Source organism: Perissodus microlepis, chromosome 12 (assembly GCF_051167445.1).
Source record: "Perissodus microlepis isolate ML-2025 ecotype Zambia chromosome 12, ASM5116744v1, whole genome shotgun sequence".
NCBI lineage: Eukaryota > Metazoa > Chordata > Actinopteri > Cichliformes > Cichlidae > Perissodus > Perissodus microlepis.
The window spans coordinates 21,305,647-21,328,659 of record NC_140472.1 but is presented as its reverse complement, the minus strand read 5'-3'; the positions used below and the strand labels follow the sequence as shown (position 1 = coordinate 21,328,659).

The window sequence follows — 23,013 nt, the reverse complement described above, 5'->3', positions numbered from 1 at the left end:
TTTTCAAAGAGGAGCAGAAAGCAAGATGCCTCTATATAACTTGTATTAAATAATATTTCACTGAAAAGAGAAATGACCAAAGGCTTTATGTTACCAAAAAAAAAAAAGAGAGAAGTAAAAAGAGCTGCATGTTAACATCGGGCTTATCCATTTGCACTCATGAAATGCATAATACTGACTACACTGAATTTAAAAAACACTCTGATTACACTCCATTTAAAAAAGAAAGACAGTATCAAAAACCAAAGTACTCTAATCCTCCTCCAGTTTGATGAATATCATTTATTGTTAGACTGTTATATACTTGCAGAGCATACACAGATTGGCAAAATATGATAATTTTCTCTACATCGAGAGGTTTGTGAGAAAATATGACCGACATATTTGAGACCGGAAATGAACAGCAGTGCCCACTCAGAAAGACACGCTGCATTAACACATACACAGCTGTTTCCACTGCAGCCAAAGAGAAGTCTGTTTGTATGTATACCTGGCACAGAGATGTGCTTGGCTTCAGCCCAGCGAGCGGCAGACTGAGAAGTGCAGCCTCCTGTATGTACGGCTGCCAGCCAGCTCATCAATAGTAAATACAGCGTGTGTGGTGTATGGGAATGTGGGCCATCTCTTTGTGGTGCTGCTTGGCGTAAGGCCACAGGTAAAAGTCGATGATAACCGAGTTCACACTGCAGGGCTGTCCATCTCTCTCCTGCACCAGCTTGTGGAGACGGTCTTTGATCAGCTCCACGCACCAAATGGAACAACCTCGGATCTCTACTTCTCTCCAGTCTCCTGAAGACAGAAGCTCACCTGAAAGCAAATACACCTCGTGATTTGAAATATTATCTTCAGTAAGAGAAACAAGTACATAGACACACTACTGTCTCACCGTTCTTCAATGCCTGCATCAGCGTATCAGAGTATCGTAGAGCTCCTAAGTAGACAAGCGCCTGAGGAACCCTGTAGTCAGCAAACATGGTGAGCCAGTCCATGTTAATGATGTCACCCTGTCCTCTGGCCGCCATGATGCCCCAGTAATCTGCCACAAGAATCTGGGCTCGCTTGTAGAATGAGATCCTTTTACCCTTACACAACCAAGAAGGTGACAAAATATCAACATCGTATTTGTCCTTAAGCCATAAATATTTATAATTTGGCAGGTGTTCTTACACAAATATAAAATTAAAGAAATAATGTCTGTGCAAAGAGTATAATGCTCTCCTCTGACTGTATAATAAACTGACAGCATCAGGTTGCTGCACTGTATTTGACCAGGAGGTGGAACTCTCACATCACAGTTTATTTTAAATTCTCCAAATGCATATATTTGATCACATATATTTCATATATGCATTTAATATGTATTATGCATTGTGCATAATCTATAAAGCAATATACAGGCTGTATCATTAGGCTGAAAACTCAAAGTATCTGCACAGTTATGTATTTATGCTCCGTACTAATAAAAAGATCAGTTTTCCAAATATTTGGGGAAATTACAGTTTTATGCTTGCTCACTGTGACCTATTCAACCATAAGTGATTGTTTTAGTATCTAAAAACCTGTAAATAAGTTAATCATTCCAACTCTTTCCTCTTGTACCAACTTGACATTTCTGAAAAGCCAAACAAGTGCAGCAAATAGAGGGTGTCTCTTTTATTTTTTGCACATTCCCAATTAGAAAAGGTTCCTAATTTGTACAATGATCCTGCTAAACTCTCACCTCATATGTAGCCTCATCCCTGTATGAGGGGATCTTCTCCACAATGAGCTCCACCATCTTCTGGGCGTCGTTTCCAGCTTGGCTGATAAAACTGCGGAAGCTTCCACCATGTTCCAGCAGCACACGGCCGCCTTCTGTCAGCACCTTGTTAAAAAGATTCAGCATGTGCCACAATTTAAATTTGTGTTTATAAATGTAACAAAACTAACAGACTCAATAACTAATTGAAGTATAAAATCACTTTTCTTGCTTAATATCAAAATAAAATTTGACGTTTCATATAAAGAAAGGCAGAAAAATGTGCCAAATATGAAATATATGTACTGTGATGTATATAAAAACACGCCATCCTTATTCAGTCTGTTGAATAGAGGAATGTAAAACCTTGTTTATTTCTAAAATAAAAAGTCACTGTTGCTTTAAAAAGCACTCCTTTCATTTTGTAAATGCTGAGACTGTCCTGACTGAAAAGACAGCTTTTAGATTTAAAGAAAGTAAAAAAGCAAAGTAAAATCAAAACTGAAGCATTACTGAAATCCATATATTGACCAATTGAATCATTATTTGAATATCGTATTAATATCAGAACCTGGTGACGCTCCCGCAGCATCGGCATGGGTGTTTCATTGTCTGACCGAAGGACACGTCCCAACTCCTCCACGTTCATCTGAGAGAAATACTTTGGATCAGTAATAGGTACACCTGTGGAGTGTGGAGAAGAGAAGGTGCTAGGTGGATTAATCTTAAAACAGGAGCTACCCTCGGTGTGCAATAATAAGAATATAACTTCACAGTGGCCATTGCTCACAATAGACTCAAAATACATAATTTGCTCTGATCTCACGCTGTCAACCCCCCACCCCGAGATTCACACTGGAGCCAAACTACCTGTGCTTTTCTGAGAAAATCTCTTGTAATTATAAAGGCCATGGCGACCACACACTGAGAGCTATTCCATATGAGACATAATTGATTCATATCCGGAGTCATTCATGCTAATTATAAATGATGCACAGGCACATGCAGAGCTACAAGCAATTTCCCAGCAGTCGTAGTTCAAATAAAGGGCACAAACACGATAATGGGTAATAACAAAACTGCACAGAATAGAAGGACAATCAAAATATACATTCTGTTCTCCAGAGACTAGGATTAAAACACCTAAAATTATGTATGAAGTAAAGGTAAGAGCATGGTTGTAACTTTACTGCAAACAGTCACAGCGGCAAACAATTTATAAATCTGACATTTCCATCCTTCATGTTTATGCTCATCAAGGATTGTTACATTTCTGGCTTTCTATGTATAATGCTGAAGAGTCTTTACCTTAAAATAGAAAGTGCTGTGAGTTGACTACTGCTATTTTCTATAAGTCTGTATAATATAGTAACTAAGTGGATGTACAGGTATGTACTCTTACCTTCTTCCATGGCTCTGGTGATGGCAGCACACAGGGTCATGTAGCCTGTGTATGTGGTGCCTTTAAAAGTCACCTCACACTGCTGGGTTTCTTCCTCTGGCCAAAAGGAAAAGTTCATGGTGTCTACTACAAATACCCAGTTCAATGCCTGCAGTGGTAAATTGCACAAATTATTAAGAAAGTATACAAAAAAAAGGAAAGAAAAGTGAATGTACTGTAACACACTGTCCAAAAGAGACAGGGTTTCTCCACTGAGGTTTTAAAAATTTGTATTAGTGTTTTAGTCAATATTTTAAAAACCTGTACCCATACAAAATACAATCAAAGACCACTGCAGCTACTGTCTTTTTGATAAATTCTGGATGTCAGTAGATACAATCATTTCATAAATCCTTCATTGTGTCCAGACAACAGTTGAAAACCTTAATACTTTATATTTATAGTAATATAAAACAGAGTAAAGCTACACATATTCACAATCTCACCACCTGATTAGCTGCAACTATTAAATAAAACCCCCTTAAAACCTTTTTTCTTTTCTTTTTTAAATTTCACAATAATAACCACTAAGTTCTCCAAAATTAAACTACATCAGGGGTCTAAACATACGGCCTTCACGGGGTCCAGTCGGGATTGGAAATTTCAAAAAAGCAATAAAAGAATCATTCCAGTCTTCCTACTGATAAGCCATGGCCTACAAAAACGGAAAAGAAAAATTGTTTTGTTTTAAACATTAGTCAAATTAATATAAATAAAAGTTTCTTTTTTTGCTATTTACAATATAATTTTCAATTTGTTACACAGCAAAAACTGGATGCTTTTGGTGACTTCACAGATGATTCTGTGCAAGTTTAAGTCCTTTATTTCTTTATTTTTACAAGCCCAGTGATGTGCTGATGAGTTTCTACTACAGCAGAATTTCTTTACAATGTTAAAAAAAATTGATTATGTAGTCCATGATGTAAAAACGGTTTGACACCCTGTTTGTATAAGTCTAACAATTTTGAAGGTCAGGTCTGACCACCTTTATTCTTATTAACTCTCTTAGACAAGCTTTCTTGTAATTTCCTTAAATAGTCTTCAGGAATAGTTCTCCAGGCTTCTTGAAGGACATTCACAGCTCGTCTTTGGATGTTGGCTGCCTTTGTTTGATTCTCCGTCAAGATGATCCCACACTGTTTCAATAATGTTGAGGTTCAGGCTCTGGGGAGGCCAATCCATGACTGTTTGTGTTCCACTGTATGTTTTTCTATCCAGGTATAATTTTACTGCATTGGCAGTGTGTTTAAAAAATGAAGCTGCTGCTAATCAGATGCTATCCAGATGGTATTGCACCGTGGCTCAAAATCTGATGGTGCACTTCTAAATGGCTCTCTGGAAGCAAAATTTTGATAAGATCCCCAACATCAGTGGCCAAAATGCAGCCCCAAACCATGACAGAGACTCCCACCTTGTTTTACAGATGGTTGCAGACTCATGGCTGTACCTTTCTTCTGACCTATATTGAAGATTATTTGAACAAAAATGTCAAATTTAGATTCTTCACAACTGTTGCCACTGATTTTCAGTCTGGTTTTGGCTAAGAGCTCTTTGGGAATCATCTTGTTGACGCAAAAATACAATTTTATGTTATAGATTCAACTAAACAAATGGGAGCATCATGGTGGTAGTACCAAAGCGCCAGATACAGTACAGTTTATTCCTTATATTAGGTACCCCTTTTCTGCTTGAATCATTCATAGGTCAGTGTTAATTGGCTTAACCACACACACAAAAAAAAAAAAATCACATCCATCTTTCCATTTTCTACTGCTTATCCAGGTTCAGATCGTGGGGGCAGCAGTCTGAGCAGAGAAGCTCACATTTCCCTCACTCTTTGAGCTCATCTGGAGGGGCGACACTGAGTCACTCCCAAGCCAGCCAAGATATGTAATCCTACCAGCAAGTCCAGGGTCTGCCCTGGGAGCCCATCGAGGAGGCATCTTAATGAGATCCCCAAACCAAAATATTTCTTTGAAAATGGCTAGGTACAAGGATGAAAAAGCAGCCAATGCCCAAAGGCAGCTTAAAAGGGAATTGCTCAAGAGCACTTCAAAACTTATAAGAAAATATGGCTCTCTGGAAGCAAAATATAAAGAAATGAGGGGTGACTCAAGACTTCGGCATAGCACTATAGTCAGGGGTGCACATAAGTGGTCCGCAGGTGCGCATTCGCTGTCAAAATAAAACACGCGCACCAGATAAGAAGTTGCAACGCGCGTTTGCGTACATAAGATTTTCTGAAGGAGGACAGACATTTGTTTAGAACTCTTAAAATGTCGAAGAAGCAAGCTCCTTTAAGCAATTACTTTGGTGTTCCTCCACCTCCAACGAAATGTCAGAAGGAGTCAGAACCACAAAAGAAGCGCGTATTCTCGGAAAAGTGGTTGCAGGAGGTGAGCTGGCTTCAAACAAATGATGAACACACAGAGATGTGATGCAGAATATGCCGTGAAAATCCCACTCTAGCGGACAAAAACAGTGCCTTTTATATGTACGCAAGCGCGCGTTGCAACTTCTTATCTGGTGCGCTTTTATTTTGACAGTGAATGCGCACCTGCGGACCACTTATGTGCACCTCTGACTATAGCAGATATAATGCTTGGTCTAACTTATATATAGGTATAACCAAGGGAAAAACTAGGGAACACACGGAGGTCGACATCTGGAGGGAAAACTGATGAACCGCCAAAGACAGAGACAGTAGATAGGGATATTCACTGAGGACTGATAGAAAACCAGAAACTGGTGGAAAAAATGATGAAAATGATGGAAAGAAATCTTCTGGAAGGTTTTCAGAATGACTGAAGAACTATTGCTTAAAACCATTTTAAAACATTGCAAGAAACTCTGGCTCCTTGGAAGCAAAACATAAAGAAATGAAGGATGGCTCAGCACTTTTGCACAATACTGTATACTATGAAGAATCTTTTCATAGCCTGGGTGCTAGTACACTCCCCTGGTCAGATGTGGGTGCTGGGGCCAATGGATTTGCTTTCTTCCAGCCACTGGCTGTCAGCTCGTCACTGTGTTGGAGACCGTAAAGCATCTCCGCCACCTTCTGCACTCCTTCATCCTTGACAAACACATCCCGACTCCGCTCTGCTATGAACTGGCCAGACTCTCGTGGTAACAGAGGCTTCTCCATGATGGAGACTGTAAGGAGTAGAAATTAAAACAAGCATGCATAGTATGAATGCACTCCTCTGTGGAAATAAGAAGAGTCCAAGAATGTAAGTGTGGGAATAAACACATTTATCTTTAATATATGCAAAGACTAGAGTTGATGAAACATGTATGGATTGAGTAAGTCCTTTACAAACTAAAGACTCATTATTTGAAATAATAACAATAATGACTATTATAAAAAAAAAGAACAAACATCGTCTAATAACATTCTCCACAATGAAGTGCTTTGGGCCAACATTTAAAAGAAACGTGGATTTATTTTGAAGGTTCAGGTATTCATCCTGTGTAAGCACTTCAAACATAAAAGAGACGCATGTCTGACCGACGTCACTCCTATTCCTTTTCCCTAAAAGAAGACAATTACACCCCTCCAGGAGTTCTCAAGTATCTGATGACTGTGCGTTAATGTTCCCAGTGACGCACAGCTCCGGTTGCCTGCTGAATGAACCCCATTTTCTACTCCTCTCCTCAGTGAACATGATTTGTCTCACTTATATGTTTCATTCATTTTTAAGGCTTAATTATTTGTTATGCAGGCCAATTTTACGCCATCGCGTTTATTTGAGAAACCTGTAGGTGCAAAGTGCAACTACCGGAGCACTCACGCGGTCTCTGGAGTTTCACGACCATTAAGGACATTTCTGAGCGTATACAGTCATCGTCATTAAATAAGAAAAACTGTGTTCTAATATAAACGCAGTGGGCAGCAGTACTTTTTTTTTTTTTTTTTTATTCCTGTGCAAACTATTGCTACTCACCGACGAAAGCACGACACCCGCGCTCTACTGTTCCCACTACCTGGTTTCCAGCTATTGACCAATCAGAGCCTCGCTTGTGGCCTTAGCTGGTTAGTGAACCAATCACAAGAAGCTAAGAGAGGAAACAGCAAAGCAACGTCCGTTACAACTGCCTGCTAGTGTAAAAATGTCTCAAATATGGTGGCATAAATCTCATGGTTTGAGGGGATTTGAGGTAAATGACTGTAATAACACCACATGAGGACGATCTGGTGAGCCAATAAGATTTAACTTCTCTATTTGTTTTTTAAGAAAAGGAAAGAAAAAAATATAAATCAATAGATTTATTAATTAACTGGAATTATATATATATATATATATATATATATATTTTATTTTTTATTTTTTGGGGGGGGAACTCATATTAAAGAAAGTGAGATAATTTCGTTAACAAAATTGCCAAAGAAGAAAGACATCAGCAATGATCTCAGAGAAGCAACCGTTGCTTCTCTGAGATCAGTCTGACAAGGGTTAAAAGGTAATTTCCAAACATTATAGTTACCCATATTCCCAGGAATACAAGTTCCTGTGAAATGCTCAGATGCTCAAAAAACCCCAAGAGCTACATCTCAGACATTACAGCCCTCCATCAGTGTTGACGTTCATGACAACACAATTAGAAAAAGACTGAACAAATATGACTTGTTTGGAACGGTTGCCAGGTTTGAAGACAGCCTCTTCTCTCTAAAAACATGACAGCGTGGTTTCAGTTTGCAAAGTTTTATCTGAACAAACCACATCCAAGACTTCTGGAGCACCGTCCAAGAGAACTGTGTGTAAACGAATACACAGAAATCTCAATAAAATGAACCCGATATGTAGGGAAGATTGGGCCAAATTTCCTCCACAACATCATCAGACTGACAGTTGTACAGAAAATGGTTCTACAGAAGCACAGGGTCCACAATTTGAATGTTTTGTTAAATAATGACAGTGTGATATGTCATGTTGTGCATCTGAGGTTGTACTCACATACTCACTCACTCTTCAATCACATGCCTGCAGTATTGTTGGGTCTTTATCATACAATATTAAGTGCCTTTAAGCAACTGTTGTTGTGTTTGGCAGTATATTAATAAAACAGCATTGAACTGAAGACACTTAGAAACTGATATAGACCAGAAATGTGAATTAAAAAATAAATAAAAACAGAAGTTCAAGATTTAGTAAAAAGTGGCATCATCTTTATTCATCTTATAATTTGAAAATGGGGAGTCTACAGCATGGGCACATGGAGAGCAGGAAACTGCAGGGACAATGAGGTTCAATATCCTTTTTTTTCCTCTCTTCTCCTTCCAACGTTCTAATAAAATGCCAACAAATTTCTAGCTACATTTTTCCCATTTGTGAGGAAAAAAAAATCAAAGATTTCAGCTGTTTCATCAGACAACTGCTATATTCACACAAATCCCAACATAAACATCCCAAAAATCCAGTCTGAAAGGGTTAAGTCCCCCACAGTTCTCGAAAATAAAATAAAAAGAATAAGCTTACGTTCTGCATGTTGCACAGAGTGGTAATGTAGTACAACTGGGTGCGAAGGAACCAATATAGACTACAGAAAGCACACCAAACCCACACACGCCGACATGTGCTTACATGTACGCACAAAAGATAGATTTCCACCAAGTCACAAACACACACGCGTCATTAAAAAAAAAGAAAAAAAAAAAAAGAGACAAAAAACAAAGCCATCCAAAAAAATAAAGGTTATGTTTATTTCTGTGAAAAGTCTGAAGGATAATTTGTTATCTGTGTTAGAAAAAAGCAAGTGTGTATCTGATAAACTAATGGATTACACTCTTAAAAATGCAGAACATCTACATTTTCTCTTATGCACAGGAATGTTGGACATTTATTTCATTAAAAAATACAAAAATAAAATTAAGAAAAAACCAAAAGACACCCACAATCCAGAATAGTCTGAAGGTGATGTGCTGGGAAGGGCAGAAAGGTTGAGGAAGGAGGGGCAATCTCGTTCTTCTTCACTTTGAGCCTCCTTGGTCTACAGCAAATGACCAGAGTACTGCTTCACACTGAAATAAAAAGAGTGAGAAAATAAACAACACACACAAGGGCGGGGGAAAAAGAAAAAAAAAAAAGAAGAAGAAGAAAAAAAAAAAAGAAAAAAAAAAAAAAGGAAACGTTGCACATTGCAAGCCAATGGTATTGTAAATATGAGTGGGAGCATGAATGTGGAGTGGAAAGAGACAGCAAATAGGAGAGAGGCAGAGGAAAGAGAGGATGAAGATGTGACTGAAGTGCCTGAAAGAGAATGAGGAAGACGAGGAAAATAGCAGGGTGTGGTTAGCCCTTGTGTCTAAGCAGGTGCAGCACACTGAAAGGGAGGAAGGAGAGAAAGGAAGAGGGAGGAAGGGTTAGTTAGCATGGCAACACTACCCTACTCAAGAGAAAGGGCGGCAGGTCTACAGCTGTATTAGCATTCGGGCAGTAGCATCAACAAGGAAGTAGTGTGTATTATACGTGCCTACTGGTTGCCAAGGGAGACAGAAGAGGAGGAGCCTGTGCTATTTGGCAGACTGTGATTTGTTGTCGGTTGCTCTAACTAAAAACAACAAAATCACTAGTCTTCCACACAGCAGCAGCCAGGGGAAGAATCAATCCACTCCCTGCTTCACAGTGAAACGGCTCTGATGGCAAACGGACTGTTTTCTTTTTTCTGCTTTTTTTTTTTCATAATAATTTAACAATCATATTTCATGGGACAGATGTGACAGTCAACGAAATATGCCTATCACATCAACCCTTAAAAAAACAAAAAACAAAAAACAAAAAGAAATAAACATGTTACGTGATATGTACAACAGCCGTTAAGCTTGTCTGTTCCGTCACAGCCATTTCATGTAAGAGGAAGGTTTGTACTAGTTGCACGTTGCATGGGAAGAAAGGAAGGGGGTTAGTGAAGAAAAGACAACAGGCAACAGAATTTCAGAAACCCAACGAAAAGTGGACTAACAGGATGTAATTTCAATATAACATATTTACAACCTCAACCAAACCTTTCCCCTATTAATGTGAGGTTCAACAAATTCAGGGAAAATTAATCTTTCACACATGAGCAGCTCCTCTCAGCATAAGTAAACAAGAATGCACTTTCTGAGAGGGTTGCATTGTACTTTTAATGATGCAACCCTCACTCATGAGAGGTCAGTTGACCACTGAACAGTTTGACTGAGGTTTTCTAAAAGTTCGAAACTAACATTACAAGTTACTGAGCCTTATAAACACAACTTGAAGATATAACTACCACTAGCATGCTAGACCAAGAATTTCTAAATCGAAAACAGGATAAAAGTCACTGGAATATACCGAGCCCATGTCAGGACTTGCCTGTTCTGTAGGAGGTATTGGGCATTCTGGATCTGATCCTGGGTGCCAGAAATGGTAATGATTCGGTCCTCAGAACCTTCCAGAGGTTCATCAATCTTGATGGAGGCCCCAGACTCATGGCGGATCTGTTTGATCCGCTGGCCTCCCTTACCAATGATAGAGCCAGCCAACTGTACCGAGTAAAAAAAAGAGGGGTGGTGAACAGGGGGCGGGCAAAATGTTAAATTATTTTAGGTTCTGTGACTAAAGGTGCATGTAGGTTGACAAATCCAAATTGGAGACGCAAAACAGAGAAAAACTTTACTCAGGAAAAAAAAGGGGGGAAAAAAAATCAATGAAAATACATCTTGAAATTATTTTAGATAGTGTTTAGTTTTTAATAAAACCAATAATTAGACATTAAATGACTTGTCTACTGTGAATATTCTGTTGGCAAATTTTAGCTGCTGCACACCTAACAGCAACTCTCACACACACAAAATTAAATGCCACTTAAATGTCATAATGATAATGACAGAGTGCAGATAACATGCTTGGATTGCAATGTACAGTTCCAATCTTTATAATATGGGGCACAGTAGACAAATAAAACAGATCTTCCTTAGGTGTAAGTTTACAGTTCTATATTGTCATTCACTCACATCTTTAGGGATCGTCACTTGTGTGGTAATGACAGGGCCACCCATGTCGTTATAGGAGCCACGACCACCTGATGGCAAGAAGAAGAGGAAAGGTAAGAAAAGGGGAAAAAAAAAAAGCAATCTTTTCTAATCACGTTGACTGATGAAGTGTAGAGGCTCACCTGACTGGTAGCTATCCCATGAGGAACTGTTATCTGAGCAGGAGAGGAAACAAAAAGAACACTCAGTGATCACCACCAAGACAGGCCAATAGTTGTTCAAATGATCCCCCTTGATACTAAACTTAAACCCACAAGTGGGTACATATGGCAAAGAAATCAAGAAATGTGTTAAATCAGCGGTCCCCAACCTTTTTTGCGCCACGGACCGGTTTATGCCCGACATTATTTTCACGGACCGGCCTTTAAGGTGTCGCGGATAAATACAACAAAATAAAACTAGTACCGGTACCGAAAAAAAGAAGATTTATTCATAACACACGTGAAAAGACCCAGGAAAACCGAGTTAACGATAAAAACGATAACAAAATAACGCTGAAAACCGATAAAAACCCTGAAAACCATACATTTCACACCTGAGCCTCAACTCTCGCGGCCCGGTACCAAACGACTCACGGACCGGTACCGGTCCGAGGCCCAGGGGTTGGGGACCGCTGCGTTAAATCATATTTAAATCTCTACCTAATCCTTAACATTTGCTGGAAAATTGTTTAAAATCAAATGTCATTGCAAACAAATTTCTTTAAAATTCACAATACAGATTTAAATTAACATCCCAAATTCATTAGCTGCAATATCCTTTTAGCCCATTTATATTTGTAACATATGAGAAAATTATTGTCACCACACTAAATTATTAAGAATTCTCCAACCTGCACTGTTGATTAAGACGTTAACAGCATTGTAACCACATCCATGTCACACAATACAGGATGTTTAGCACTTACCATATCCTCCGCCACTCTGTAAGAAACACACAGAAACACAGACCGGTTACATACAGCACAATGAAATCCTTTCATCTTTACATCCCACAGATCGTACGCAAAAATGCACGGATGCTGAAGCTGCAGCATCCATGGAGTAGACTAAACTAAAAGCCACCCAGTATTTCATCCATAATACAGACTCCTCCTCCTTCTCTCCCTCCATCCCCCCTCCCCTTCTCTCCTTGCATCTCCATCAGCCCCCATTTTCAGCTGCTATTCAGCTGCTGCTGTCACCAGGGCAACAAGCAATTCAAATAGCTGTTGCTGAGCAACGGCAGGCAGTATCCTGCCAGCTCTCAGAGAGGGAGAGGGAGAACGAGGGAGAGAGACCTTCCAGTCTGTCAACAAAGCATTATTAGTGCTTAGCAACCAACCACGGCCACCCCCTACCTCCCTACCCTTCCAACACCCTCCCTCACTTTACAGGAAAAACAGGCTGGCCGTGAAAAGTACACAGTAAGAGGGCAATTATAGTTGATTATTATGGGGTGTCTCCGGCTGTGGTGATTACGGTCATTTGGTGGGATGGTTTACACCATGCCAAAGCTAGCTTGGATCCATGGCTCATTTGAGTGCATGCACATTCATTTGCACGAGTGACGACGTAATGTTAACTAGAATTACCACCTTGTTATTTTATCCTTCCGCCAACCAATCAAATTTCAATTTACATCCATGCCTGCCGAGCCCTGCCCTTCTGTATGTAAAAAGTTATCACTTAACCATTTTATACTCTTTGGCATTTATGATCAGTTTCATGGTTACATAATTACACAATATATAATGAACTGTTTCAAACTGTTTTTGATCTTTGGCCGCCAAAATGAAACCAGTTCATACTCTAGTTCAAACAAACTTGTGCCAAATTTTAAGAAATTCGCCTCAATCAGACAGACGTACAGAAAGAAAACCTAGAAACAAATCCCTCTGGTTATGGCAGTTGATCACATGCTGACTTGATAAACCATTATTGTCATGACAGGATAATGGGACAATCACAGCATATTGTGTGGCGATAGGACCAACAAGTATGCTAGGTTGTGGACGCTGGCACCCAATGAGATGCTAATACCAGAGCCGCATGCATTTAGCAAAGGGTCACTAACCATGCTATCGCTGTAGCGATCCGGTCTGCCTCTTCTGTCACTGGTGATGGAAGGGAGGGGTGGGCAGAAACACAGAGAGAGGGAGATGTGGGTTGGGGTGGAAAGAAATAGAAAAAGCTTAGAAAAATGCTTGACAACATTCCAAAGAAAATTTCTGGTCCAGGTCAAACTGCACACACACGCTGAGCAAGATTACAGTATAAACACATTTCCTCTCAGCCATCTTCCCACACAGTAACAGGAACAGCTCTGACAGTGTTATGGTGAGAGGAGTGACAGGTGGTGGTGATGATGATCAGAGCCAAGGGCTGCTGAATTCCCCCCCCCCCCCCCTCCCTACACGACTGAACTAAAATAAAGAAGACTGAAGAAACACATTTGGACGTACTTCGTACTTTTGCTTTTCTTAAGAACATACATGCACAGATGTTAATATTGTGATAAGTCTCATCATAACTTAATATCATGTAGTGCTTTTGCTACACTCTTTCCCCACGTTTTGTTAATAATATCAAAGCTATCTTGACACTAGAAAAAAAGTCTTAGAGATATCATCAACAAGGCTACTGTCAGGGTATCATAATAGCTTTGTTCTTGTTTTGTCATCGCAGAGCTTACATTTTAGAATTTTTAATAGCCCCGCCCATAGTTTGACACCCAACATAATTTTCTTAAATTGGTTTATTTCAGGTTGGATTTAAGAGTCCAAAATGAAGCAAAATTATACATCTCTATATATTAAAAATATTTTTAAATCAAAAGCTGGCATGTGAAAGCATACCTCTTAGCAGCGGCTGTAAGTGACAAGCATCACATCAGCACATGACCCTCACACACCACCACAAAATAACCATCTAATGAGTAGCACAATGAATGTGTTACCAACACAAGAAAGAGCTTGTCCTACAAAGCACTCCAAATAAATGGGCTGAACATGTGAATGAAGGTTAGGGTACTAAAAAAAAACAAACCGTAGTATTTAGTAGTTAGCAATACGAAAGAAGAGTAAATCTTTTAGTTTCTCAAAAATGAGCAGAAAAATGTGTAGAGCAGAGGAAACATGTGGGGATACCTTAACAATTAATTTTCATAAACTCCAGACAAATTGTCCATTTCATTTGTGAATGTAAATTTAGGCTTTCAGCAGCAGCGAATCACTCCAAACACAGACCGATGGGCAAAATCCCACTGGCGTTAACATGAAGTGAATTACAGAACATCTACTTATAAAGCGACAAATGCAGATAATACAAACCAACTGAAAATCAGAATGTCAAAGTATCCCTGTTGAGATTAGTGAGGAGGTTTAGTCAAAGGTTTAGGGGCAGAAACTTACTTTGACCTCTCATCTGAGCCGCGGTACGAGTCATAGTAACGATCATCTCTGTGGGCAAGATGGAGATGGGGGTCGGCAAAAACAAATAAACGCACAAAAAAAAGATACAAACACACCCAGACAATGATGAGCACATACACTTAATGAAATGATAGCCACTCAATAACATACAGAATACTGGACTTAGTTCGTCTTACACAAGACAACTGAACCAAGTTGACCCTAAACAGAATGCATCTGAATAGAAAGAAGGCACCTGAAGAGATTAAGCTCTGTATATGGACATGTAGGAGGAAAATGAGCAAGTGCTCTCGAATATAGAGTTGCTGTTTTTTTTAACATATCAAACTCAAGAAGCGCTAAACAGGAGTAAAAGGACTCAACTTCGAACTCAAATGTTTATATAGAGATTGAAAATGTGACGTCATTCAGGGGTAAAACCGCAAAGGATTCTGGGAACTCGTGGCAAGAGGTACTAGCGCACGCAGGCTTTCAATTGAAATTACATTACACAGCGATAAAAAGAAAAACAAAAAAAATGGCAAGAAGCTGTTGTATTATTAACTGCAATAGCCGGTCGCATGACAGCCATGGAAAGCCGACGGGTAAAGAGATCGGTTGTTATCGGATTACGTCGTGGAAGAGAAATTGTTTGAGCCATGTTTCCGAAGTAACAAAGAGGCGACGGATGGCCTGATTTGCAGCCATTCAAAGACCAAATATAACATCCCGGAACACTCCAGCTCACATGTTAGTCTGCTCCAAGCATTTCCACAAAGGTCAGTGTTTTGTAGTAGTTAATACGTCATTTTTCATAACATAATTGGTGATATAGGTTACAAGCAAGTCTGGCGCTGAACAGAAATTGTTGTGCTATGCTCCTTTGTTTATTGTGCATAAATAGTGAATTGTCCTGACACAATATTGCGTTTCGCTTCTGTTATTACCATGGTACAATGACAAAAACATATACTTTTATTCACAGGGTAAAACAGGTTTTTTGTATCACTAATTGCCCAGTACGATTACAGCATACAATATTATTGTCACTGCTACATTTCTGTAATGCGAACCAGAAATTATTTCCATTACTAATTAATTACCGTTGAGCTTAAAGGTCCAATTAATAAACGGTTAACGAATGTGTATTTATGAAGACGATTTGTGAGACTGGTAAACTTATGATACGTACGATGGTCTTTCGTTCTACACGGTGCATTTCAAGGTCCTGTACCCATCTGTCGGTAAACTGTACCTGGGCTTGTTGCAGTGACCTGAAGTTACTAAACTTCATGAGTGTATGCACTCACTCCAAGAACCGTATAATTATAAATATGAGCGTGGTGAAAGTTGGGCAGCACGCTAACATATTTTGTCCACTCTGTGTGCTCGTAAGGGTCTAACCCTTTCACTCCTTTGATTTTTTCCTCATATCTTTTCTTTGACTTTTCATCAAGTCCGTCTTTGTACGGACCAGCATTGTTCTCCTTCGTTTTGTACATAACTTTTTTGGGGGACAAAGAAAAAGCAAGAAGGTATTGGAACCGGAGAATGAACGGTTTGCGATGCTGCAAATGCTTGCGTTTGATGCATTGCTTTGATTGTTTTGCCACGAGTACCCGGCATGCAATGCGCGAAAGTCACGTGGTCTGTCAATCTCTATAGTCATTAAGCTCTATAGTATTCAGCAAATCAGTGAATGCTTACAAGATGGGCAATGTATTCTTATTATAACAAACTCACTTAAGTGGGAATGCCTTGGGACAAGACTGATTTGTGCACAAGAAAAAGCAAAGCAGGAGAGCAAACTGTATGTTATCTGTGCTCATCTCTTACCCTCTGTGTGGGTGTCCCATTGGCATGTTGCGTCCACGGCTACTCCCTCTACCAACCCTACTCGGATGTGGTGGGGGAGGACCTCGGCGGGGGCTCATTTCATCGTAATCTCGACGCGAGGGAGGCATGGGTCCCCGTCCCCCTCTACTTGAGGGCATTCGGTCAAAGCTGCGCTCTCCGTGGCTGGACCGGCTACCGCGCATTGGGAAACCTCCCATTGGTCTGCGTCCACCCCCTCTCTCCTCAAACATCATGGTAAAACCACCGTATTCATATGTTTCGTCGTAGAAGTTGGGGTCATAGGGCTGTGTACGGCCCTTTATAGGAGCCTGAAACAGGGAAACAGAACATTCAGGCCTGCCCAGAGCGTCAATTTAATTTACAAGAAAACAGAGGGATCATGTGCAACAATATTATTATTTACGTATTATTTATTGTTATATGGTATAAGTTCTGTGAAATTATCATGGATTTCATATTGAATTAAAACTCCCAACCAAACCTAAGGCAACTTAAAAAAAAAAACACAAAGATTCCCATAGATCAGCAATTTTCAATATATAAATAGCCGCAAAGATAAATGCATAAATAAATAAATAAACTACTCCAGAATAGATAACCTTACTTCAGATATGAGCTCCAGCATAGTCTTGATACACTCCACCACTCTTTCCGTTTTACCACCAACCAGAACTACACGGTCTGTCGACTGGGGACAACACTCCTGAAACAGCTTGATGCTGGTCTTTGTGTTCTGGAGACAAATACACACACACACACACACACACACACACACACACACACACGAGTGGACAAGGAAAACAGATGCTCATTTAACAAAATCCCAAGGCTGTCCATTTATTAGGGAAAGACAGGTGAACAAAAGATGGCATTTAAATCAAGTCTAAGAATAATATAAAATTTACAAACATAACAAAAACAAATCTCCATTTTTTTGAAGATACCTCACGCAGCTCCTTGATCTTGGCTCCCTTCACTCCAATGATAGAACCGGCCAGGCTTTGGTGGATCAGCAGACGGAGCTCACAGTCAAAATCCATCCCATTGTACTGCTGGTACTGCACGGGACATTTAACATATTCAAACCATAATACAAATTTTATACATCGTTACATCTGAACCTCATACACCTCCTGATTGCCAATGGGAACACATGAGCATACTCAACCTAAAATGTAGCTTACACTCTTAGAGGGAAAATTCTAATATTTATTCTTTAAACAAAAAACAATTAATGGTAGATAGAGGCACATAGAAACAGTGCCTCTATCTAAACAAGCATATGAAATTTTCAAAGTATCTCTGCAAAGCAACTCACATTTGCAACTAGTTTTGCAATAACTTAAAATTCAGAGGGGGGGGGGAATAAATAATTAAATAAAACAGGGGTATAAAAGTGCTCACCTCTTCCAATGTTGGGATAATCTTTAGCAGGATTTCTCCAACAGTTTCAATGTCTGCACTGATGCTCAGGATGCTTCAGAATTCATCCATGCGTAACAATTAGAGGGTGGGGTTGGGGTGCCGGCAAGGCATCCCAGGAGGAAGGGAACAACATTTTAGATTATAAAATTCATACCATCCCCCTTTTTGCCATAGAAAAAACTTTCAAACACCAAATAATGATTCAATGAGACTAACACAGCTAAATTAAATATTTGCGTCCAGTTTTTTTTTTTTTTTTTTTCTTCTTTCTAAACTTTACATGTTAGGTCAAGGTTGTTTTTTTTAACCTCTGTAACTGGCAAAAAGCTGGCACCCAAACAATGCAATGAAAAGGAAAGTCTTTGTCCAGAGAAGGAAAGCAAAGAGACAAAATTAAAAGGACCCAAAGAAAAGTGACTGCATTTGGTGACCACTGAAGAGGGGAGACAAGGGAGGTTTGAGGAGGAACTGGCAGGAATGAGCACCAATGGTGCCAAAGAGAACTCTAAAATCTTAAAGCAGAGTTTGGTGGATGCAAACCACAAACATTTTGACCACAAAGACCCCAAAATGCGCAAAACAGTATGTTTAAAAGCACAGAGGAAAATCAATTAAATAACCCCATCGCTTTTTTTTTTTCTTTTTTTTTTTTTTTTTAAATTACACGCAACCTTTTTTCTTTAAAATAAATAAATAAATAAATAAATAAATAAATAAATAGTTTGGACAGTCAATTTGTAGTTAAAATGTTGGTGTCCACACCCACCTAGTGACAGTACAATAAACACTAGTTACTGAGGAGGAAAACTTAAGCACAGTTTTTACATGGGAGCAGAATGTTGGCAGTTGAAGAGTAAAAGAGCAGATTACACCATGGTAAATGAAGTCTGCCACCACTCGAGTTTGCTTTGGTTGCTTTTTAAGGGGATGGGAGAAGCAATAAATATAAAACCAAAGAATGCAAAAATGAGTAGGACAGAGATATCCTGTATTTTCAATGGCTTCAGCAGTCAACCAAGTTCAGATAAAGCAGAAGACAGGAAAGGAAAAAAAAACAAAAACAAAAAAAAACACAACACTTGAATCTCAGCTTGCCTTTTGCGTTTCAGAATGGATGGACTACTGTAGTTTATCAATATAAAAGAAGGGCTTCACAAGGAAGGAATGGGATGATGAAGCAAGTGAGCACATGAAACTAACAAAAATTAAAAATAACACCAGTATATCCACTCTGAAAGGGGGAGGGAAGTGAAAACACGAAAGATAAAGAGGATAGATGATCAATTTAAAAACAAACAAACAAACAAACAAACAAAAAAGAAACCACAAAAACACACGGACATATTGCACAGATTATAGCAAAGATTTAAAAAGATAGTGGCAGAAAAACCCTGACAACACCAGCCTAAGTTTAAATGCTGACGTGACTTTAAAAATGGCATATAAAAGGTTGTTCACATGGCTTTTACTGGATCAACAGGCAGATTTGGACATGAAGGTATTTAGGCATTTTGACTCAGGCTAATATATTGTATGAACAGGTAGTTTAAAAATACAGTGACTGGACAGAGGCAGGATGACTATTCATCTCTTCTTGTTTATTTGACCTGTAGTCAGGCAGTGAGAGGGAGGAGCTTAGGGACATACCGCTCAGGCCCACTGCTGTCTGGGACTGACACACTGGCTTTGTACTGGGCGTGGCATGGGCAGGGGCCAGGGCCATTCGAGCACAGATGTCAATCAAGTAAGGCGCCCATTTAAGGACAGGGCACGATTATGGGCAGGGCCAACCAGGGTGTCAGGTGGGCGGGCGCAGGAGGGGCCATCCAGAACATGGGCAACAGAGGAGGAAGTGGGCAAAAAAGTAAACAGTAAAATAATAAACAAGGGGAGAGGGAAGAGGGAAGAGGAATACATTTTTAATATACAGGCTCTACACTGTTCAAATGTTACTTTAATTTGATTCTCTCAGAGATTGGTTTGTCAAAGAGAGAAAAGGAGGAAAAGTGACATTGGAAAATGGGTAATGGCATATCATTATCATGAAGAGTTCAATGTTGGGGAATAAACCAGAGACAGTGAGAAAAGAGGGGGACAACAAATTGTTGAGGGCTAGAGAAAGTCAATGAAACTCAATGAATTAACAACTGGCCTGTTTGTCTAAACACAAAAAAGAAGGAAAAAAACGTTAGCTTGAGCAGCAGGTGACCTTACAAACTCAGCACTGTGCTCATAAATTTAAATTAACAGGAGCACCAGTGTTTCCACAACAGCAGTGTGACAATAAATTATCATTGTGAAGAAACAAATGGACATGAAATTGGGCCTTTGTGCCTAGGGATAGTTTAGCTTAGATGATTACATAATGTTTATGTGAGAAACAAAACAAAAAACAAAGATAAACACAACCCCAAATGGTTTGTCAGAGGACCTAATGAACAGGAGGCTTATAAACTTTGCTTCAGCTATGCACTGCCTTGCTTACATGGAAGAAAATACCAAAGCTAAATATTTAAATATATTTGAATAGCTATTACTGTAAAAAATAAAATAAAATTAATAAACAAAAACTGCTGTCCCATAAGAGAGGCTAGTCAGGTTTTAGAGGCCAGTGGAAAGAGAGAAGGAGATAGAGATAGAAAAACTATAGAATAAAAAATTAAAATCCTAAACAAAATTAAAATTCAGGCTGCATAGAATAGATGTACTCACGTCTGTACGCAGGGCTTTGATGTTTTTGCCACCCTTCCCAATTACAGCTCCTGCATTCTAAAAACACAAAGAACAGATAAGAAGAGTAAATATTAATTATGGTGCTGCAATTAACAGACATTACAATTAAATGTGAGGAGAAGTACTGCATGAATATAATGAAGCCTGGAAATTAATTATTCAAAAGGCATAAATGTAATGAGGAGAACAGAAAGAAAACCATGAAAAAATACATTTAAAAAAACAAAAAACAAAAAGGTCTGAGTAAGAGACATTGTCAGTCTTACTGAAGGGCTACCCACAAGAATGAGATAAAAATATAAATAATCACATAAGGGTTCAACATGAAATGTGAAATGAAAGGGGAGCTGATTTACTTTGCTCTGCAGGAGGATGCGAAGCTCAACCATCTCATCTGAGTTCCTGGAGCGCTTGAATGATTTCTGCTCATCTGCATCCTCAGCGGGGCGCTTACCTGGCAAAAGCAGATAAAAACACAGCATGACAACACTGCGCCAGCGTGCACGTGCACACACACGCTTCAACAAGATAAATTAAATATTCTGTCGAAAGAGAAAAGTGATTTCAAACTGTTCTCCCATTATAAGCTAAACATATACAAATCTCCCTCTGCACATCTAAGAAAGAAAAGACTTCTTTGAATACACAAACACAATTTTAAACATAGACCAGTGAATATTTAGATCCCTTACTGTAACATAAAAAAGTAATTACTTTAATCTCCAAATACAGATTTGCCAACCGTGTCCAAAATGATGTATTTAAACAACATGCAACACTTTAAAATAGTTTTTACCGTTAGTCTCTGTGTTGCTGAATGAAGCCTCTTCTTGCTGATCAATATCTGTCTCCATGGTCTTCTAACAGAAGAATAGAAGAGCCGAACACCTTGATCAGGGATAGAGATGGTAGCAATTGGGAGGGAGAAGCAGAAAACTGGCCCCTGTGAGCTGAGGTTTTTTGTTATCATTGTAAGAGCAAGAAAAAAAATGAAGAAATTAGACAAATCATCTGAGTAAAGTAGATCGCAGGACTGACATGGAAGAAACTGGCCGATCCCAGAGACTCACCGATATTTATTACGAGAACAAGGGCGTGTTGAGAGGCGGAACTACCGGAGCAAGAACCAAACAACTCCTGCGACCTGAAAGAGAGGGAGAGGCTAAATTAAAATACTGAAATGATGGCATATAAATAGGGAGCGCGAGAAGACAGTTCGGTAAACACCAATGATGGGTTTAAATTCTTATGTTTTATCCGAAGTGACCGATAATCAACTAAGACCACTGTTATTAGAATGAACACAGTTGCTAAATGTTATCAGCTGTAATGTGATCACGCACGGGGTTTGTCTGGCTGAAGAGAGGAGAAACCGCGACAGCTTCATAATCAGGAGTTAAATAGTTTCAGTTTTCAGTTTTATTTGTCATATGCAAGTTAGCACAGGGTCAACATTGCAATGAAATGTGTTTGACGAGCAGCAGTCACTCAGCAGCATGATACAGTAGGAGAAAATATAATAAAATATAATAAAATAAAATAATAAAAAAAATAGAAAAATAGTAAGGAGCAAAATATTAGAGAGACATGGTAAAAGAGAAAAGATGACTAAATATATATGTATCTATAAATATAAATATATGTACACTAGTGATTAAATAAGAAAATCTTGAAAAGAAATATGACGGGAGGGCAGATGGGATATTGCACAGGAAGAAATAGTTAACACTAACATATAATGGCAGACCAAAAAATAACTTATTGCTAAAAACAACAAGGCGAGGGTTGTTTTTTTTAATATAAGTAATATATACTATATTAACCAACAGCAGCCAAAAGATAGTGAACTGGTGACCAAATCGAAAGTAAGCTGGTCCGGTTAAAGCTAACATAGGGACCGTTGCCTAAGCTGCGGTTAGCCGCCGGCGGAGCTAGCCAGCCCGCAGTGAAACGCTTCGAGTTCTTGCGCTCACATTGAAATTTAAAACTTCACTGCTACTCTGCACCACTTAGCTCTTCAAATGCGAACAGTAACGCGACACGGATCTAACGTGAACGAGTTGCTAAAATATAACCAATCGATCAATACAAAGAGTACACCAAGTCGCGCACGCTAGCAGCTAGCTACTTTCGCCATGTTGCCTTAATTTCGGTTCAGCACAAACGCTGCCAAGCAGAGCGGGTTGCACCAAACAAGCAACACAGTGAACAAACAAACATTAAAGGCGTAGTTCTCATTATAGTAGCCGTGCAGTTCAACAACAAAAAGCACAAAAATATATCTTCAAAACACAAACCTGCAGCAAACACCTCGCTCGTTGCCGCTTCCTTCTCCACCGAACCTGGAAATAAAATGATAAGACGACTTACCGTGTGCTGATTGGCTGAACGGAGAGCGACTCAAGCAGGCG

General features: G+C 39.3%; 2 protein-coding genes across 5 annotated transcripts; both read right to left on the bottom strand.

Moving 5' to 3' along the window:
• Window positions 1-262: 262 nt before the first annotated feature.
• On the bottom strand, window positions 263-7,196 carry qng1 (Q-nucleotide N-glycosylase 1). Its single transcript, XM_084947199.1, has 7 exons — window positions 7,127-7,196; window positions 6,142-6,335; window positions 3,141-3,291; window positions 2,310-2,422; window positions 1,721-1,864; window positions 887-1,082; window positions 263-807 (listed from the first exon to the last, which is right to left on the bottom strand). The coding sequence occupies exons 2-7, from the start codon at window positions 6,325-6,327 to the stop codon at window positions 578-580; spliced, it is 1,020 nt and encodes a 339-aa protein (XP_084803325.1). The 5' UTR covers window positions 6,328-6,335; window positions 7,127-7,196; the 3' UTR covers window positions 263-577.
• Window positions 7,197-8,327: 1,131 nt separating this feature from the next.
• hnrnpk (heterogeneous nuclear ribonucleoprotein K) lies at window positions 8,328-22,957 on the bottom strand. Of its 4 annotated transcripts, none has more exons than XM_084945851.1 (17): window positions 22,900-22,957; window positions 21,673-21,746; window positions 21,399-21,552; window positions 20,959-21,056; window positions 20,582-20,638; window positions 19,517-19,560; window positions 17,849-17,921; window positions 17,389-17,502; window positions 17,049-17,177; window positions 16,424-16,752; window positions 14,588-14,635; window positions 13,252-13,291; window positions 12,104-12,119; window positions 11,319-11,351; window positions 11,158-11,225; window positions 10,517-10,686; window positions 8,328-9,201 (listed from the first exon to the last, which is right to left on the bottom strand). In XM_084945851.1, the coding sequence occupies exons 3-17, from the start codon at window positions 21,454-21,456 to the stop codon at window positions 9,171-9,173; spliced, it is 1,308 nt and encodes a 435-aa protein (XP_084801977.1). In that variant the 5' UTR covers window positions 21,457-21,552; window positions 21,673-21,746; window positions 22,900-22,957; the 3' UTR covers window positions 8,328-9,170. The 4 variants fall into 4 exon arrangements, with proteins under 4 accessions (XP_084801977.1, XP_084801978.1, XP_084801979.1 ...); XM_084945852.1 differs by having other exon boundaries at window positions 21,399-21,490; XM_084945853.1 differs by having other exon boundaries at window positions 21,399-21,462.
• Between the last annotated feature and the right edge of the window lie 56 nt (window positions 22,958-23,013).

Coding starts and splice junctions, on each gene's coding strand:
- qng1 (XM_084947199.1), bottom strand. CDS start 6,327: ATGGAGAAGCCTCTGTTACCACGAGAGTCTGGCCAGTTCATAGCAGAG. Junction 2,423..3,140: donor CACCAGAGCCATGGAAGAAG/GTAAGAGTACAT, acceptor CACACTCCACAG/GTGTACCTATTACTGATCCA. Junction 1,083..1,720: donor GGGATGAGGCTACATATGAG/GTGAGAGTTTAG, acceptor TGGTTGTGTAAG/GGTAAAAGGATCTCATTCTA.
- hnrnpk (XM_084945851.1), bottom strand. CDS start 21,456: ATGGAGACAGATATTGATCAGCAAGAAGAGGCTTCATTCAGCAACACA. Junction 17,503..17,848: donor TTATCCCAACATTGGAAGAG/GTGAGCACTTTT, acceptor TGTCCCGTGCAG/TACCAGCAGTACAATGGGAT. Junction 11,226..11,318: donor ATGGGATAGCTACCAGTCAG/GTGAGCCTCTAC, acceptor TCTTGCCATCAG/GTGGTCGTGGCTCCTATAAC.